We start from the raw sequence: 18,619 nt of genomic DNA, 5'->3' as shown, positions 1-18,619 counted from the left end.
ACAGCCTTTGGGAACAGAAGGAGTGCCTTGTCCCACACCTCCTTCCTGCTGGTGAGATGTCAAGGAGCGATCGTCTCCAGTATTTCAGAAAATCAGCTGCTTTTCATGTGCAGTGCTTTATCTGATTGGACTGATTTCTCCTCCCTGGGTGGGGATGCTGTACTTCAAACTAGAAAAGGATGAAAGAAATAGGTACTTCTCCTTTGCCCGCTCTTGGCGTTAGCATCTTCCAAAATGAGGTGAGCTGACCAGGAGATATTTTTGCCTCCCCTCACCTCTCAGCCCTGTTCCCACTCTCACAGCTACCTTTGAGCTGCGGGACTTTGCAGAGCACATTGTGGCTTGCATTGGCTCAGCCTGAGTTCAGTCACCCAAAACCTCGCAGGTCTATTTTGAAACATCATTCAATCTGTCCACTATGGAGTTTCTTTTCTTTTTTTTCCACTCTTGCTTCTGACATCATTTCCCGAACACTATATTCACCCAGCTCAGTAGCCAGATCGTCTCCTCAGCATATGATGCACGGAGCTCTTTAAAATGGATTCCAGCTCTCCTTTTACTCTGCTCTGCTTGCTGATGATAATAACTGTTACTCCAGGTAAGTAGGATTTTTCTTTATGGGGTTGGCACAGATTTGCCTAGATGAGCAGACACCTTAATTTTGCTCCAAGATCTTTTAAGGACGCTACCAGATTTGGGACGACATCAAATAGTGTAGCTGCTAATGCATGAAAGGGGAAGTCAGACCAGAGTAAGACAGATTATTTTTCTAGTAAACGAAGGATAACTAACAATATTGTACTTTCTGAGTGTCCTGCATCTGCATAAGCTTTCCAGCGGGGAATGTAAGGTCCTTGTACGCAGAGTGCTGGCTGGAGAGCAATGTGGTCCAGCTCCCTACACTCGGTGCGACCTTGGGTTAGTCCCCAAGCTGCTGTCGCCCTGCCATTTACCCATCTCTGATTTACACACAACAACTTAAAGGCATGCAAGGGTACTGTGAGACCTGTTCAAGTTAAAACTGCGACCTTCCTCTTTGGGTGAAAGCAGCTGTGCACCTGCAGCTGTTGTTTCTGCTACCCTCTGTAACAGGTCCATGGCATTGATGCCCTGAGGACCTTTTTCTGCACAATCTCTCATCTCTGACAGGGGCTGGTAGAGTGGTAGATGGTCATCTTAAATTTATGGGGAGAAAAGACCAGCTGTTCAGCCTTTTGTGTCCCTGTGTGCATGGCGTGCACACTGTTCCTGTGCTATTGAGGTGGGGGAAGTTGGACCTTATTGAAGGCATCCCACTCCTCTGATTTTCAATCACTGAGGATCCAACCTGTCACGAGGGCTGGGTCTGTCCCTCTTATGTCTCACCTGGGCATTTGCCTTCCTGGAGGCAGCTGAGAGGGGATGGATGGACACAAGCTTGCTCTCCTTTCAGGCTCTGCCATCCGGACCACTGCGGTCAGCGGCGACTCAGCAGTCTTTTCTTTGGGAATCCAAAGCCTGCAGAACTTCTCCAGCATGAGCAAGGAGGATGAGAAATGTGTTACAAATGTCCTAAGTGATACTTTGTTGGCCAAGTGTGGCACTTCTGCCACTAGATGCCTGAACTTGGAGAACGGCTCCCTAGTGCTTAGGAATGTGGAGAAAGAAGATGAAGGAAAATACGAATTTGTTTTTCAGAACAACACCAGAAATTTTGCACTGGAAGTATTTGGTAAGTGGCCTTAGCAACAAAAAGCTTTTGAACTTGTGAGCTTGGTTGGAAGGATGCCTTGATATTTTTCCTAAGAAACTGTTTGAGCTTGCAGGGGCTATAGGTGCCTCTGGGAATGATGCCAGTCTCCCTCCTGTCCCCTATGGCCTCAGAATTCCTGCTCCCTTTGGTGTGCCCGCTCATCCATCTGCAGGCAGCAAAGACAGAAACAAAGTCACTTCGGTACAGGATCCAGCTCATTGCTTGGGTTAATATGGAGAAGGCTTAGGAGGGTTTGTCCTCCTGCTGAATAGTGCTCTGGGCAGACAGAGAGCATTGCTCTGGTCCTCATCATCACCGTTCCTTTTGCAGGGCTTTCAGTTACACAGGCTTCTAAGATAAATTGAAGTGTACGAAACTGTAATGAAAATGTCTGAGCAAACTGGTCTCAGTGAAGACAAATGATCCCTTACGCCTTTTGGGTGCAAACAGGCGGAACTGCTGTGCACAGTAGGTCAAAGATGTGACTCCTTGGTATGAAGAACAGGGGCTTAGACTGGAAGTAGCCAAAGACTGCAGAAGTGTCCTGGGTTTTACCTCCATTTCAGTGGATTTGCTTTGGGAACTTTTGCCTCCTCCTTCTGTTCTGTTGCCACCCCAAGCCAGGGAAAAACTTCCACAGCAAATATATTCCTGGAGGCAGGGAATTTTAACTGATGATGATGTCGTAGAATAAGAAAGTGATTTCTGAGGAAAGTTATTTCCATGGATGGATGTTCTCAGTGTTACTCCTGCTGTCATAAAACCATACCAGTTCTCTATCTAGTTTGTACTGGCAAATGTAGGAAATAGCTTTGCTATTGTAGAAGACTGAAAGAGAGAAGTTCAGGGAAATGTAGAAAGAGCAATGATCCATTAATTAATTCTAAAATGTCCTAGTCTGGGTACCCCATCTAACTGCAGGTGTCTTGTGTTCGTACCCATGTTGGCCATGGTTTGCACCAGTTCCTCTCTAAAATGGGAGAAGGGGCAGAGGGACAGCAAAAGTACAAACCTCTGGTGGAGGAGAGGGCTGAGACTCTGTTATCTGCTGATTACAGAGGAGGGCTCTGGCTGGCAAATAATTTGGATGTTTCTACCATCCCCTCAGACCAGGGACTTTTATTTTTTGGTTTTTTCAGTGTCAGTAAGGAAAACGAAGAGATGCCACATTTTGGTCCCCCACAGGGACCAAGAGTCACTAGCAGGGTGGGCAGTGGTAAGCATTTCAGGGCAGAGTGCAGGCACTCAAGAATCTGGTTACTTGTTTTTCTGCTCCCTTTATACAGTAAATGTGGTGGTACTGAGACTGCTGGTAAGGGATGCTTCTGTCCAACTCATGTTCACTGCTGACTCTTCTCCTCACCTCTCTCTTTCCTCCCTGTTCCTATTGCCCCATGCTGTCTATGACCAGAGCTGACCATTGGTATCCAGTGCTTTCCTGATGGGACTGCAGAGTTGTCCTGCAACGTGGCCAGCAACGAGAACATGGTCTTTCGGTGGCTGCTGAATGGCACCCACCTGAATGCCGAGGGGGCTTGCATTAAGAATGCTGGGAAAATGGTTCACCTGGACAAAACTGAGCCTGGGAAGTTTGTATGTGAAGTTTTGAAGGGGAGCCATGTCACAAGGACCAGGCCCATTACACTGTCTTGCAGCTACGGTGAGTAACAGCGTCTCCAGAAAATCTTTCTTTTGGTCTCTTGCAGCAGCAAACCGAGTTGTTGGTTTACTCAAAATACCAAACTCTTCTCTGGCATCTGCCTTCTATATTTACCAAATCCTGCCTTTAGAAACTGACCCCTTGGTTTCCTTCTCCCTCTTGTGCCTTGGACTGACATCCCTGCAACCACAGATGGAATAAGTTTGTTGAGGAAGTTTTTTTACCCAGCTCTGCAGCAAGGATGGATCTCCATCTGTCTCTTTTCCCACTTTTTGGTGATGGAGATTTGCACCCTTCTGTGCACCAATCCTCTATGCTGCTTTAGAAACACAGGCTGTTTCCTACTCTGAAAAGCATCCATGACCCAGATGCTTTGCAATTTCTGTGCATCCCCATAAAAACCCTTCCCCTAGTTCAGCCCTGTTGCTGCTGGACTCAGTTGAGGTGTTTTGACTTGTCTCTTCTCCCCTTATGTAGGCCTGAAGCATGAAAGATTTACTGATCCATACAAATGTCTCTCCATCAGCCCCATACCATCAGGAGTGGGTAAAGACACAAGTCATTTACTGATGGAATGTAGGAGTTTCTTCCCCTCCTTATTCTTGCTCAGACATGTAACTCTGCGAGAAGGCTGGGACTTTATCCATTTGCAAACTATTCATAAATGCTGAGTATTCTGCTTGAATGAGGCCAGAGTTTAATGAGACAGAAAATCTGTATCCTCGGATATAATTTGATTTGCACCTCCAGTAGTGAAGGTTGTTCTACTCTCTGGCAGCAAAGATGGTTATCAAAGCTACATCAAAGCTACAGACATAACTTAACCATAAGGTTTTTGACAAATTTAGCTGTAATTAATTTAATCATCTTTTCCACTAAAGAAACTGTGCTCTAGCATTTTAGAAATGCTCCAGCTCCATGGCAGATACTGTCTGTTTTTCTGTGGCTGGCATGCAGTTGGTGTGAAAGCAAACTTCCTGACCTAAACCCTGTGTCCTGTGTGGAGGCATTCAGCAGAAATGCTGTGGGCTGTCCGTGCCTGGTCCTGTTGGCACCACTGGCCAATCTGTGCAAATTGGGCATTTGTGGCAGAGGAGCAGTGATCTGAATTTTGCCCAGTTAAATTGGTTGGAGGCTGTTCAGTGTAGTCAGACCCAAGCTGGCTGAGGCACTGCAGAGCGAGGATGTGAACATCCATGAGCTGTTCAGTCAAGCCCTGTGATAAATCACACAAGTGCTGACAGATTCCATGGTTGATCCTGGGTGGCTGCCCAGTCCCTGTTTCCTCTTGGAAAGCTCACGAGGGAATTTAGTGATAGCTCTGTTGGGATGGACATGCACATGGATGCATATTTGGAAGGCAAGCGGCAGCGATTCCACTTTTTAGTCACCAAATGCAACCACATTTGTAAAAAGTGAATTAAAGCAATTCTGAATACCAGTAAAAGGAATTGAAGAGGGAAATGGGTTCATTTAATTTAATTGGAGGCTAACTAATTATTTTTGTGGGTTATTATTTGCTCCAGGCAAAGGGCTGAATTTAGTTTTTCCGCTGTAGGTATAAGATCGATGAAAAAAATGTCCATTTGGGCAACGTGTTGGCTGATGAAATGAATTTTGAATAATTGTTACCAAAAAGCAATTTGGCAGAAATGCCATAAACTTCCCAGGCAACAAAGGGCTCTGAACACACAGGATTCAGAAGTTAAGAAGTCAACATATATAAAAGACTTCTATTGATTAATCACTTGTTCATTGCTTATTTTTAACACAGTATTTTATCTCAAAAAGACCTTATTAACAAGCAGCAAATTTTTAGGAAACAGATTCAGGAAAAAATTTCCCACTTATATTTATACTTTTGACAACATTCTCTACGCTTACTAAAATCAACTAAAATCATTCGGTAAATTATTTCAGAGTTGCTGAAAATTTTTAATTTTGAATATGGATTTTTTGGAACTTGGTAATCTTCTTAAAAAGACTGGAACAAGCACTCTGGAAATACCAGGAGCACCTGTGTGCAGCTGTTTTTACCGTCCTGGTGAGTAGGTGGAGTATGATGGTGTGTAGTATATCCTGGAACATTTAAAATTCTTCCTAGTCTCTGGAGACATGGAGCAATTAGTGCTTTTGAGAGCTTGAAAATAAGCTCCAAATGAGCCTGTTGGTTGCTGCAGTGCAGTGCTGTGCTGTGCAGGCGTGTGTGCTGCTGAAAAGGAGTTAAATTATTCAGAAAGGGATGGCACAGGCTTACCTAAGGAGTTTTAAGGAATTTATATTCTCGTTAAAGTGGAGCTGCATGGGGTTTTTTGCATATGGGAAGGAGAGTTTTCCTAGTGGCTACCCCAGGTTGGAGCAAATTGTCTCAGTGAAGGAGCAAGCCTGGATGGGTCTCCCTTGTGCATGTCTGTGATGCCCTCTACCAGCTGCCTGCTCAGCGGCAGCGAACGTGCGGGTCTGCCCCGTCAGAGCAACCCTGAGCAAGGGCTGCTGAGCTGGGTAATAATTACCACTGACTAGAGCTGCCCTTCTGCTCAGCCATCTGCAGCCCTCACTCCTGCTGCGTGTTCCGCACACTCCCGGCTGGGCAGGGGAACAGAGCGGAATCCTTCCCTGGGCAGCAGCGGAGTCGGGGAAGGATTTTTTTCCTACAGCTCTGGCTCGAGTGGCCAGTCTTTGGTGCCTGAGGCAGTGCAGGCTCTGATGGGACTTGCTCTGGGGTTGGTGCACTCATTATGTGACTGTCCTAAGCGGAGTCTCTGATACCAGCTCTGAGGATAGACTGCAGCTTTTCCTTCAGCTTCCTTAGGTCTCCCTCCTCAGCTGCCCGTTTTCATACAACTTGTTGAAATGTAGTATCTTTCAAACCACCATCCTCCCTGCTAAATTTGATTGAAACTTACAAATTACTGTAGATGCCAGCGGTCAGAGCAGGCAGAAGCGAATGCGCACAGCTTAGGCACACAGGCCTCTTCTCCTAATGAAAAATTCCATGCTATAATTAAACAAAGTGATATAAATCACAAAGTGCCACCACTCACAGTATCAGCTCCCCTGGTCCAAACCAAAGCAACAGTGACGTCCACATGCTCTAATCTGGCCGCAGGGTTTCTCGCACTGGGAGAAAGGAGCTTGTCCACCACGGTACCTAACAATGCTGTGTCCTTCTCGCAGACCTGCTGCGGTACCCGGGGTTCATTTACATCCTGGCAGGGTGTGCAGCGGGTGTGCTTATCCTGCTGGTGGCTTTGCCTGCAGCCATATGTTGCTGCATGAAGAGGAGACACAAGTTCATCCCAGTGCCTTCAGGTGAGTGGGGAATGCTGTGACCCCCTGGGGATGAGTATTGGAGAGGACTGTGTTTGTGCAGGCTGGGGTTGACATGGCTTTAGAGTAAACTGGGGTCAGCTGGGTGGCTGCTCATCCTCCAGCCTGTCCTCCAGCCTGTCCTCCCTTGACCTGCTGGAGCAGAAGTCTGCTTGCAGATAGGCAGCTCTTACGGCTAGCAGGGTCTTGAATTAAAACCCCACTTTTCCTTTATTCACCTCATACTTGTCACCATGTGCTCCTGGCCAGAAAAAAACCCACAACAAAACTTTTCCTATGGGCAGTAACATTGAACCTCATTCAGGTGTGATCCCGAAATGACCTGAAGGTTCCTGATGGCAGTCAGCACCAGTCCCTGAGTGCAATCTGCCCGTGCCACCTCAAGCTGTGATCCTGCCAGCATGGCCAGGCTGGTCTCTGTCAGGTTGGCAGTGGCCCTCCATTCTCGGCATCTGTCCGCTCTGGGAGCGGAGCCAGCGCCACGTGAGGAGGGGACGCAGACACGTGTTGGGGGTCTGGCCTCACAGCAGACCTGCCCAGGCTGGGGGCGTGGGAGGCCTCTTCCTTCAAGTCTCTGGCTTTGGTTTTACAGAGGAGGAGAAGGATGACGGATTAACAATGTCAGTGGTGTCCAGCGAAGGCATGAAGAGTCCCCCCAATGGAGACCGTGTCGAGGCTCAAGCTGCCCAAAGTGACCATCCTCCGAAGCCTGGTGAGTCCAGTGACTGGTGTGAAGTCAGACAGATACCTTATTTAGGAGGGACACAGTGTTTGTGTGCGGCTGGTGGGGATGGAGGTGACAGTAGAGAGGGGCCTGGGACATGCCAGCACAGGGAAGGTGCTGTGGCTTGTCCAGGAGCTGCAGCAGGGCATTTTTCAGTACCTTACTCATGCCATGAGAGGTAGCGGCAGCCATCCCACGAGCATCCTACAGAGGGTCCTGCCAGCAGGCTGCAGACTGCCTGTTCCAGTATCTCCTGTGCTAAAACCCATCCCTCAAAACCAACAACCCCCCCCAAACTCCCCCAAGCAGTTTTCCTGCAATTTTCTCACCCCTCTCCCTTCTCATCAGTAACGTTTTATAAAAATCGGCGTTGTTTTTGTAAGCAGTCATCTTCAGGACAGCATGAACCAATATGCTGAGCTCTAAACACAGCTAAATCTCATCAAAGCCAGAGGCTTGTGTATTTTCTTAAACTGAGGCTGAAGTGGGAATATGGTCACATTTTAAATTCTTCAAAGAAATCGAGCATAAACCCCCTAAACAGCTTTAGCACAATATGGTCAAGAGAGTGCAGTGATAAAAACCCTTCAGATATCTCCTGTTCTGTAAGTGCTTGATATTAATACTCCATTTTTTGCATTATCTTTCCCTCAGTTTTGTTTCCCAAGTACAAATGCTGGCAACGCCTTGCCTAGCAATGCACCATCATCAGCTGAAGTAGGTTTAGCAGAGATGTCATGAACTGGAGCAGCGTTACAGAGGTCATAGCCTGGTCTCAGCACTGCTGTCTCCATTTCTGGTGTCCTTCACTGTACCGTGCACAGCCTCCTGTAGCTTGGCTGTGCTCTGTGTGTAACCTTGGATGCTCTTTGCTCTGCTTTTAAAATATTAAATGCTACTCATGAAGATAAAGCAAGAAAGAGGGGAAAAAAAAGTCTTTCAGGTCATTGTTTAATATTAATATACTTCAAGTGTAGAGCTTTTAATGAAAAATTCACACATTAGAAGTTTGAGTAAAAAAGCAGCCCATATGTAAATTTTTTACAATTAAGTAAAAAGCAGAGGTACGTGTGGAAGGTAGGTGAGAACATACTAAATGTATGTTCTTAGCCAGCTTTAATTATTCAGATGTAAGAGAATAAATTTGGCTTTAACATTTTGGTACTAAAGGTTTGGTACTAGCAGTACTAAAGTACTTTGGTATTAAGAGGCCAGACAGCTTCAATACCAAAGTGCCTTAAGGCATGATGGATAGCTCAGTAAATGATTAGTTACAAAGAACATTGAAATTTGACTTGCAGATGCCTGGTGAGAGGACTGAGTGGATCAGGCACCCTGCAGCATTAGGGACCAGGGGAAGAATTTCCATGAGGGTGAGCCATAGCGTGGGCACTCATGAACCATTTCTCCCTTTTCCAGACGCTGCCCAGATTGGTCAAGGTGTTGAGCCCCAGCCACTGGCAGAAGAAAACTTACCAGTGCAGATAGAAGCTGAGGAAATGCCGGATCCTGAGGTCATAGTTGATATGGAAAGCCAGGAAGATGCCTCAGACTGTTTCCCGGATCCAACTGATGACTGATCTGACGTGCTTGCTGTTCCACCCTGAAGCCTGTGACACTTGTCCTTTGCATCCCATAGTCTCACTGTGTCTGGAAAATGTTAGCAGGGAAAAGATGTCAGGTGTCAGACCTTCTAACCTCATCTAAAAAGAAAAAAGAAAATATAGAGAAAAGCACACATGTGGCTGCAAGGCTGCACTGCTGTGGCCTGACAGGTTCACTAACAAATAAAACCGGGCAGCTCTTTGATGCTTTGCCTGATAACAGAGCTGCAGCTAAACTAAGGAGCCCCAAGGGACAGCCTGGAATGAGACAGGCGGCTCCTCCTGCTCCCTGCCCACCCCATGCCTTGCCGTGTCTTTGCCAGCCAGGGGCAGGCACTACAGGCAGGTTGAGGTGGCCTGCCAGTTCCAAGGCAGAAACCAAGGACCTGCCAGAGATTTCCTGAGAAAGCCTCTTCTCGGGAGACTTCAGGGCATCTTTTCGCAGGCCCTGCCAAGGAAGCTCAAAGGAGGTCTCAGCTCGGTATCTGCTGTGCCCGGTGCTTCTCTGAGTCACTCCTCTGAGCTCCAGACCCTGTGATTTGGCCCTCACCTCTTGCTGCCTGGAGCAGGAGCAGTGGTGGGGGCTTGAAATTTGACTTGTAGATGCTGTGTGTAGACCTGGGGTAATTCTGGCTTCGCTCACCTCTTGGTGCCCCGAATGACAGAGGGTACAGGTGACCTTTCACCAGAACCCAATTGCTTGGGCTGCCCCTGAGCTAAGCCAGCGCAGGCACTCGCTTGCTTGCCTGCAGCAGGAGGGGGCCTGGGGCTTGGGGCTGCAATTTTGGCAGAAACCTTGATTTAATGCTGAGGTTGTTTATCAGTGCAAGCATTAGTGCCTTTAGTGTAACAGTTTAGCTACTGCAAGCTGGTGAAGCTGGCCATCCGCCTGTGCATGTGGGCTTGTTCGGCACTGTGCTATTTGCACAGACAGCAGCAATTTATAGAATCTCTTGGGTAAGTCTTGCTGCTACGCATGTGCTGTTCTGCTCAGGGGAGGAGTGCCTGTGGAGCAGGGGGTAGACCTGCAGGGAAGAAGGATGTGGTGAGGAGAGGGCAGGGACTCTCTCATGCAGCAGGTAGCTGGGTCCCAGCAAAGCTGCCAGGGGCTGCAGGGAGTGCTGCAGGATGTGCTGCCAGAGCAAGGTATTTACTGTATAAGACAATTTTAGCAGTCAGGGTGAGGTGTTAAATTGGTTGTTGGTGTTAAATTAGCGTGCTGGGCTAGAAAGGCATGGTAGAGTAAAAGCAGAGATGGTACAGATTGGGACCAAAAAGGACGGGAAGGTATGTACTGCATTCCTCTCCTCCCTTGCCATTTCGTCCCTATTTTATATTGTGCTGACATTGTGAATCCCTTGGAAATGGATTTAAGACATGCCTGATGAATGCCATCCAAGGAGGTCTGCGAGCACCCCAGCAGAATCCGAACTAAACCCAAGGCTTCTCTCCCAGGCAAGGGAGCTGGCGGGAAGGCTGCACGCTTACCTGGGAGTCCTTCATCTCTGTGTACTTGTCAAGGTTCTGCATCAGTGACACCCAGCCATAGGTGATTGTTCTCGTTGTTTCCTTGTCCCGTGCTGTGTTGGTGGTGATTCAGCCTGCCTCTGCTCTTAAAGGCTGCCGTAGGAATCAGATTTTCCACGGTGAGAGGGAGGTGATAATTCTTTCCCTTACGGTGCTGTTCTAACTCCTTTCAGTATAAACATTCCTCAGAGGCTGTGAGTTGAATGACAAGAGTGTGACACAGAGCTCTCGGGGTGGCAGCACAGAAGCAACGACGCTGGGTGAACTGTGTCACCGGGCCAGTGTCACCAAAAGGGGGACAGTCAGCTTTGCTTCACTTTTGCACTTTCTGGCAGGGGCAGGAGGGGACAGTCGACTCCAGCACATGCTCCAAAGGCTGAACAGTGCTCTGAGCTGCACTGGGGAAGGTGGCAGTGTTTCAGTGCTGAGCGTGAGAGAGCTGGCCAGCCTTGTCCTGCTGGGCTGGTGCATCCCGGCTCCAGCTTGTCCCAGTGCTGCCTTCCTGCTGTCAGCCCTGGGAGGGCTGAGGGTGCCCAGCAGCAGTGAACACCACGATTGTTGTAATCCCAGTCCTGGAAGGATTTTTCCCGTTGAGATGGGAGTCTGAGATTTGAGAGGTCTTTGTGAGACAGATTTAACCATGGCTGATTTTCTTGCCTTCACTGCTGAAAGTGCCATTCAACAGTGGGGCAAAAGTTTCTGTTACTGTGAGGTCAGGAGAGAAGTGATGCAGCCTGTGCTCTTCCTTTAACTCTGTGTTCATGCCCAGCTATCGTTCTTTTTTGGTGTTGTTTTTTCTTTTTCCTTTTTCCCTGTGATTCATTTTATTCCAAATAAAAAGATCTGTTTTCTACCTTGTTTCAGAAATGTTTAAGTTTTATTATTTAATAATTGTCTCTTTCTGGTTTTTACAGGAAGTACAGGCTTGTTTTCAAATTTATGCACAGACAAATAAAAGAAAGGTGATAACAAGTTACTGCTGGCTAGAGCTGATGTGGGTGGTCAAGGGCACAGAGATCATGAGGACATTCATCTGAAGTCAGCCCTGGAGAGGCTGTAGGGGAGTGGCATATAACTTGTCCCTGGGCATGGGTGATCCCATCCTGCAGCCTGTGAATCCAGCACTCCGAGGAGCCATCTGCCTGAATTTGCAGGTGTTTTCCAGCCTGTGGTGCTGCATCTCCCAGGAAACAGCAGGGACGCTTCCTGGCCTGGGTCTTATAGAGGAACGGGGTAAGGATGTGCATGGTGCTACCAGGAATCTGACCAGAATCAGACGTGCCTGGGCTGCCTCCGTGGGGCTTCTGGTGGTTTTAGTGAGGCTGTGCCATGCCAGCCCTGCCCTCTCTGGGTTACTGAGAGAGTCTTTGGTGTCAGGGTGCCTCTGGCCTCCTCCGGGGAGCTGGTGCTTTCCAGGTAATGGGAACTGCCAGTCATTGTCCTCTCCGGCCACTGGTCATGACTGGGAAAGGCTGGGAGTAGTGCAGCTTCCACTCCTCTAATCAAGTGCTGGCAGGACAAGGGGAGCTCTGCTCTGTGGGAAATGTGGATGTTTTGGGATGTGATATCCACCCACCAGTGGTTTATAACATTATACAGAATGGAGGTTTAGATTTGTATCCACGCCAATCCTTCATGGTGGGAAGAGAGGAGTTTGCTTGTGGCATGTGCTAAGCAACAACTGACATGAAAAGCAATATGTAATCTTTTCATCATGTAATTCATTTAGTTTATGAACATAAAAGGAGAGCAGAGAATGAACTGAATTGACTTAAGATCAAAGTGAAAGCAAAAGCAAGCAAGAAATGTGTTGTAGAATGGTGAGCAGAGAAAGGGGAATGATCCCTGTAGATTTCTTTTAGCATTCAGGATGAACTCATCCCTACAAAACTCTCCTGTCAGAAAAACTCCCACATCCCAGTAATGAAACAGTGCTCTGTTTTTCAACCTCTACCACAGGCTGCTCTGCCTGATGTCCCAAGGGTTGTGTATGTAGCCCTTGGGGTGCCCCTCAGAGCCCAGCATGGGAGCTGAGCCAGCAGTTTGTGTGGAGCTGCAGGACCAGCCCTCCCTGTTACCCTCAGCTCTACAGAAACAATGGAGTAGAAGCTGGTGAGTCTGAGGGCAGATAGACAAAGCTGATAATGGTCAGCTTACAACAGCAAATGAAGCATTTGTACTGAAGAGAGGTGCAAGCAGTGGTTGTGTGAACTTCTGATAGAAATCTCTGTGTAGTTGAAAAAAATGCTCTAGATTTTAGGTGTGTACATGGTAAGCTCATGTCACCTGTCATGATTGCACTTCATTTCAAAACAAGCAAAGAGGTTCATGTGTGACTCAGCTGTAGCAGGCACTGTCACAGATAGATACATTTAAAACCATTTCCTTAAAATGAACCAGTGAATTCTCGTGGTGCTGTAAGATCCAAACTGTAGGTATTATTACTGTCAGGTGAGAAGGAGAGATTTCCGTAGGTAAACACACAGAACTGGTAACAGAAGTGGGCGAGAAGGGCAGCGTCACCCATTTCTGCCTGAGGGGGAAGCAGAATTCCGTGATGTGTCATTGCAGAACCTTGGATTAGTATTTGGATATTGCTTGTTCCTTCTGCTCCATGCCTGGGTGCAGTCAAACCCGGCCTACACTTCACCACCCTGAGCACATACAATGCTCCCCTCTTGTCCTCTGGTGTAAAGCAGGCTGGGAAAGCCCATGACCAGCTAGCGGGGACCCTGGGACCTTTGACAACCACTGCGTCCTGCATTGGTTTTGTTCTGAGTAAACGTTGCATTTCCTTTCTGCAAGATTACATTACTCATCTCTCAGGCAGAGGATGTGGCTGGAGACAGCTGGGGAGCCTTTACTGAGAACCTAGAAGGCCCTAAGCCCTTCTAAATATTTGTACTTTTCCAGCAAGCAAATCATAGAATCATAGAAAGGTTTGGGTTGGAAGAGACCTTAAAGTTCATTTAATTCCACCCCCCTGCTGTGGGCAGGGACACCTTCCACTAGATCAGGTTTCTCAGAGCCCCATCCATCCTGGCCTTGAACACTTCCAGAGATGGGGCAGCCACAGCTTCCCTGGGCCACCTGTGCCTCACCACCCTCACAGAATAGGATTTCTTCCTGATACCCAACCTAAACCTACTCTCTTTCAGTTTGAAGCCATTGTCCCATGTCCTATCACTGCATGTCCTTGCTGGCAGGTATTGTGTTAATTATATCAACATTAATTTAACTTTGGTATGATCACTTAGCAGATTTCTTTGGGCTGTGCAGGACCACAGGGAAGTGCAGCAGTCTTTCTGGCTGCTCTCCCTTGAATGGCACTCCTTGAATTGGTGGCTCCAGGGTGGCTGAAGGGCTGAAGTGAAGCTCTTGGTCGGCCCTGGGGCTGAGACAGCCCCACTTCCAGCCCTCTGGGTCACCACCAAGCAATCTGGCTGAGACACAGTGTTGATAGGGTCTGAAGAAACTGTTCCCTGCCTGTACCAAAGCAGACTGCCTGGAGGGCCAAGGATGTTGAATGGTCAGGAAGATGAGGAAGTTGGGGTTGGGCCACAGAGACACCCACCCTACAGAGCACTTTAGGGTGCTCCAGTATGGCTAAACCCCTGAGCTGGAGAGGAAGTACGTTCCAGTGGTATGTGAAGAGCACGGAGCAGCTCTGTCTCTGCATGCTGATGGCATCATTGTCACCTTCATGAAGGTATTTCCTGCCTGAGGTGGGATTTCAGCCCCAAGCAGCTTCTAGTCCCTGAGGTTCCCCCACTCTCCCATCAAGCATGAGGTCAGCAGGAACCTGACTTTCTAAAATCACTCATTATGCTTGCAAGTTTGTGTACCTGGCACAGCTGTACTGTGCTCATTGTGCCAAACACTAATGTAAGGAAAGTTCCCATCTGCAGAGGTAGAAAATACGGGTGGCCAATGTCAGCTTAATTTTAAATTGATCTATTTTTCTGGTTAGCATATTCTGTGTCACACGTAGCCAATATCCATGATAAAATACTGAATGGGGCTATAGTCTAAAGTGTGTGTTTTATGGCTAATATAAATATAGTTACTATTGGAAACTCTATGCAGAATTTTTAAAACTGATGATGGTTACTGATAGTTTTAGTATTGTCTAACACTACAGAAACTAGATGCATTACAGACCAAGAATTACTTGGAGGCTGTTTTCAGCAAATCTTTTGGAATTGCAAATGCAATACATTAGAGAGAATTATTGTCTACTCCCATATCATATGCAAATGGAATAAAGAAGTACAGCTGGGTGCCTATCCTCCAGCCAGCACTGCTGTCTCATCTTTGGTTTATACAACTTCCTCTTTCAGGGCAAAACATATTTTCCCAAAACTAAGGAATGAAGCAGTTTTAAAAGCTTTTTTTTTTTTTTTTTTTTTGATACTGAGAAATCATGTAACAAGATGTCTTCAAACAAACAAATAAGAAAGAAAAATACCTTGTGATGGCGTTTTTGTCTGCGTGAAGAGAATTGCAGTAGTGACATTGACAGGATGACTTGAAGCAAAGAGCACTAAGAGTTTGTGTTGCACTCCTGTGAAAGCTTTCAATCACAGAGCAATAGGCATCAGATTTCTCCTCTGAAACAACAGGCAAACCTATGTCGAGGGAATTTGGGACAGGCAGGGTGGGATTCAGAGCTGTGTGTGAAGGGGCATTCACATCGAGCCAACTGGAGAAGTTGGTGGAGGCTTTCCCGAGGGGGCACACGGAGCCAGGAACAGGAGCACCTGCTGGCTAGGACAGTCTGAACCTGGAGCAGGAGCACTGCTGGGTGGAACAGCCTCTGCTGCTGCTGTCTCTGCCGCGTCAGGATGAACCGTGACAGGACAGAAAGAGGAGGGGGATGAGGATGCAGATAGAGTGATTGCTGTGCAGGATCCAAAGGGAAGAAAGGGCACGGGCTTAATGACTGAGGGTACAGAAGTGGTGATGAGTAATGGCAGACAGAGATGCTTTTTCTTCCCTTAAATAGGTGGGGAGGCTGCAGGGGTCTCAGGCAAGGTCTGTCCTCCATCATCCTGCAAACTCTTCAGGCAGTATGAAATGTTGTCCTCCCGGAAGCTGCAGCTGCTGTTGCTTTCTCCTCACGCCTGCTCTCCCTGACACTGGTCATGGATCGTGTTCCCCAGACAGATGCACTCCTCTGCTGGCGGTAGATCACAGCCCCCTGAGCCCCTCAGGCGATGCTTTGCCTGGGGCTGCAGGGACTCCTCACTCCTCTCTGTCGTTCTCCTGAGCCTTTTGCAGGGAATGTGCTGTGCTAATTTTGATAAGCCCAAGAAGGGGAGTAAACCCAAATCTGATAGCAGCAAACAGGAAATAAGCTTTCTTCTTCCCCCCACTCCTCATTCTAGCAAATCCTTTCCAGCATTTTTATCCTGATGTCACTTTCTGGAATGGGTTTTGCTACATGAGATGGGAGAAGGGTGATGGAAAGGCAGGACTCCAGCCAGCCTTTTAGGTACCCTGAATACAGGTAAGAATGCGCCAGCTCTCTTTCTTTCCTGCGCACAAGTTGGGGCAGGATTTCTCTTGCTGCCATAGGAGGTCATGGTGAAAGCTGTGCAACTTCAGCTTCTCTTCTTACGTATTTCTGCCCAGCTGTCAAGAGTTTGGGACTTTTTCTTCAGATGATTTAGTCTGATAAGGAGTTTTGTTTCCCTGCCTTTTGTTGAGAGTTTGAAGCTTTGTTATCTGGCCAATACAAAGATCTGTTTATAGCATTCTCTAGAGAACCAGATGCAGATGAAAAGGCCCTTCTTTGCTGGAGAGAAAATCAGTAGGAGTCAACATTGCCGTGAATTTTATCTCATCTATCTTAAAAAGCCCCGATGGTTAAAAACCTCAGCATAAGAGGAAAGTAGGTACCTGTTTTTATACTGAATTACTGATGCTGCAGAGCTTAAAGGAATATCCAAGATAACACAAATACCCATGGCAGCTGTGGTTCTAACCCAGTGCATCTTACCTGTGAGGGCACAAGGCATGCACAGTAACTTTCCATTGAGGCTGCACTGCAAACTTCCTGCTCTGCAAAGTGCCCACTGAAGTTCGGCAAGTTTTTACTGAGTTGCTGAAAGCGGTGTACATAGGGAACACGAGACACCTGGAATTAACAAAAAGGCTGCTCTTCCATGATGGAAGTGTGAAGGGGTGGCTGAAAAGAATGGTGACACCATCTGACTGTCAGGAGTGTGACAGAAGGAGTTGGGCTGCAAGTACTGCCCTGGCAGAAATACTGTGAAAAGCCACAAATTGCCACCCATGCCCTGGTGCTCACCTGCGTCACATAGAACATCCTGAACCTGCCTCACTGAGATCTTAAAAAGCAGAAATTCTCAGAAATGCAGTGACACAGCACCTTAGCCCTTACCTTTCCTGGCAGACAACAGCAGCTGTGGGTCGTAAATGTTGAGACAGACGGGCAGCTTTGTGCTTTCCCCTGCTGTGGAAAAAGCTCTTTGCCAACACCGCTGTGGTTCCTGCTACACATGTGGGGTGTGGACCCCAGAGCTGAGCCCATCCTGCCACTCTGTTGTCCCTGCACACTGAGGTTGCTACCTGGCAGGACTAGGTGAGGTGATGCATTTAAATGTAGGAACAGACAAACAGCAGAGAGGCCAAAAACAGGTACGCAGGGCACAGGAAAGTTGTAGGACCAGAGAAGAAGCAGGGGAAACTGAGCTGCAAAGTCAGGATCTGCATTGAGCAAGAAAGGACTTGTATTTTCACTGGATCTCATGGCCCCAGGTGTACACAGTGCAAAAAGCATCTGTATAAGTGGTGTTAAAGACATCAAGACACTTTTTCTTGCTTCAGAGAGCAGCAGCAAGACTGTGCTGACAGGTCATTCAGATGTTTCTGAGAAATTTATGTCTTAATTTCCCAGTAATAAGGGCCAAACCTCTTTATACGTATATATGGGGCCACATAGTGGGCCTTTTGTTTTGCTTTCACACATCCACTGTCTAATAAATAAACTACAGACATTTTTAGGATCCACAGTGATGCTTCAGAGAAGTTTATGCAGGGTCTTTTAGTAGAAAGGACATTTTATGCCCACATACATGCCTCCCAGGGGCTGCACTTGTAGGAAAAATGCCAACAATGTCTTGCATTTGAAGGGAAGACTTCCCTTTGTGTGTGGGAACTATATAAAGGCCATTCAGGGCCACTCCTAGGAATAAATGTGCTTAGTACTGAAATGTATTACCCAGTTGTTTGTGCTCAGTCTCCCGGATCACTTCTCAACCTCCCACCTACCCACTTCCAGCTGTCCCTCACTCCTCTCTGAATTTATAACACTATAATAGAATAAAATATTGTACAAGACACCAGGTATGCATGCATTTGTTAAGCTGATGATTTCTGGGGAGTGTCAGGTCTTGTCCAAAAGATTACTTAGACAGTAGCAACAGCTTGTCTTTCCTGGATGTATTTCTAGGAGCAGCTGTTCTTCTATTGTCTTTCTCAGGTAGCTAGTCCATCCATTCTCTCGTGATGAAGGGGCACATTGTCCTTAATACAGGTCTCTGTGTATTTACCACTGCTAAGACTGGAAGAGGCTTTTCTGGTCATTTATCTGGCTTCTGGTATAAGGCAGATTGATTGCAGCATGCCAACAAGCCAACACCTTTTGCAGCAGTAGTAATGTCCCTGAATTTACTAGAATAAGAATGCTGAAAGTTAGGTCCTAATTCTAGGAAATTTATAGGTGATGGAAAACATCAGCAAGACTGAAGTGCACCGTCTGCAAGAATAACTGATGGGATGCTGCCATCTGCTCTAGCCTCAGTCGTTGCTGTGAACCACAGATTGTCAGACTGCTCGGTCTGAGGGGCTTATGTTCCTTCAGACCAGAAATAAAGGGTGGTTTTTGTGAGGTTTGGCTGTTGACACATGCTTACAGGTGGAAAAGAAGAAAATGAGTCTGAGAGAGAACACCTGGGGCTAAAGATTTAACGGCATGAAGCTGTGTTGGGGTAGGGGTTTAGATTAGATAACAGGAA

General features: G+C 47.2%; 1 protein-coding gene across 1 annotated transcript; it reads left to right on the top strand.

Annotated features, from left to right (window-relative positions):
* Nucleotides 1-537: 537 nt before the first annotated feature.
* On the top strand, nucleotides 538-11,425 carry LOC138116054 (uncharacterized). Its single transcript, XM_069025196.1, has 6 exons — nucleotides 538-598; nucleotides 1,433-1,711; nucleotides 3,144-3,392; nucleotides 6,570-6,704; nucleotides 7,315-7,434; nucleotides 8,866-11,425. The coding sequence occupies exons 1-6, from the start codon at nucleotides 538-540 to the stop codon at nucleotides 9,024-9,026; spliced, it is 1,005 nt and encodes a 334-aa protein (XP_068881297.1). The 3' UTR covers nucleotides 9,027-11,425.
* The last annotated feature ends 7,194 nt before the right edge of the window (nucleotides 11,426-18,619 follow it).

Source organism: Aphelocoma coerulescens, chromosome 1 (genome assembly GCF_041296385.1).
Source record: "Aphelocoma coerulescens isolate FSJ_1873_10779 chromosome 1, UR_Acoe_1.0, whole genome shotgun sequence".
Lineage (NCBI taxonomy): Eukaryota > Metazoa > Chordata > Aves > Passeriformes > Corvidae > Aphelocoma > Aphelocoma coerulescens.
This window is presented reverse-complemented; position numbering and strand designations above follow the sequence as displayed.

What these genes read in the sequence shown, in the direction of transcription:
- LOC138116054 (XM_069025196.1), top strand. Translation starts at nt 538, where the DNA reads ATGGATTCCAGCTCTCCTTTTACTCTGCTCTGCTTGCTGATGATAATA. An exon ending in GATAATAACTGTTACTCCAG is followed by an intron (nt 599 to 1,432) that starts GTAAGTAGGATT and finishes CTCTCCTTTCAG; the next exon opens with GCTCTGCCATCCGGACCACT. An exon ending in TGACCATCCTCCGAAGCCTG is followed by an intron (nt 7,435 to 8,865) that starts GTGAGTCCAGTG and finishes TCCCTTTTCCAG; the next exon opens with ACGCTGCCCAGATTGGTCAA.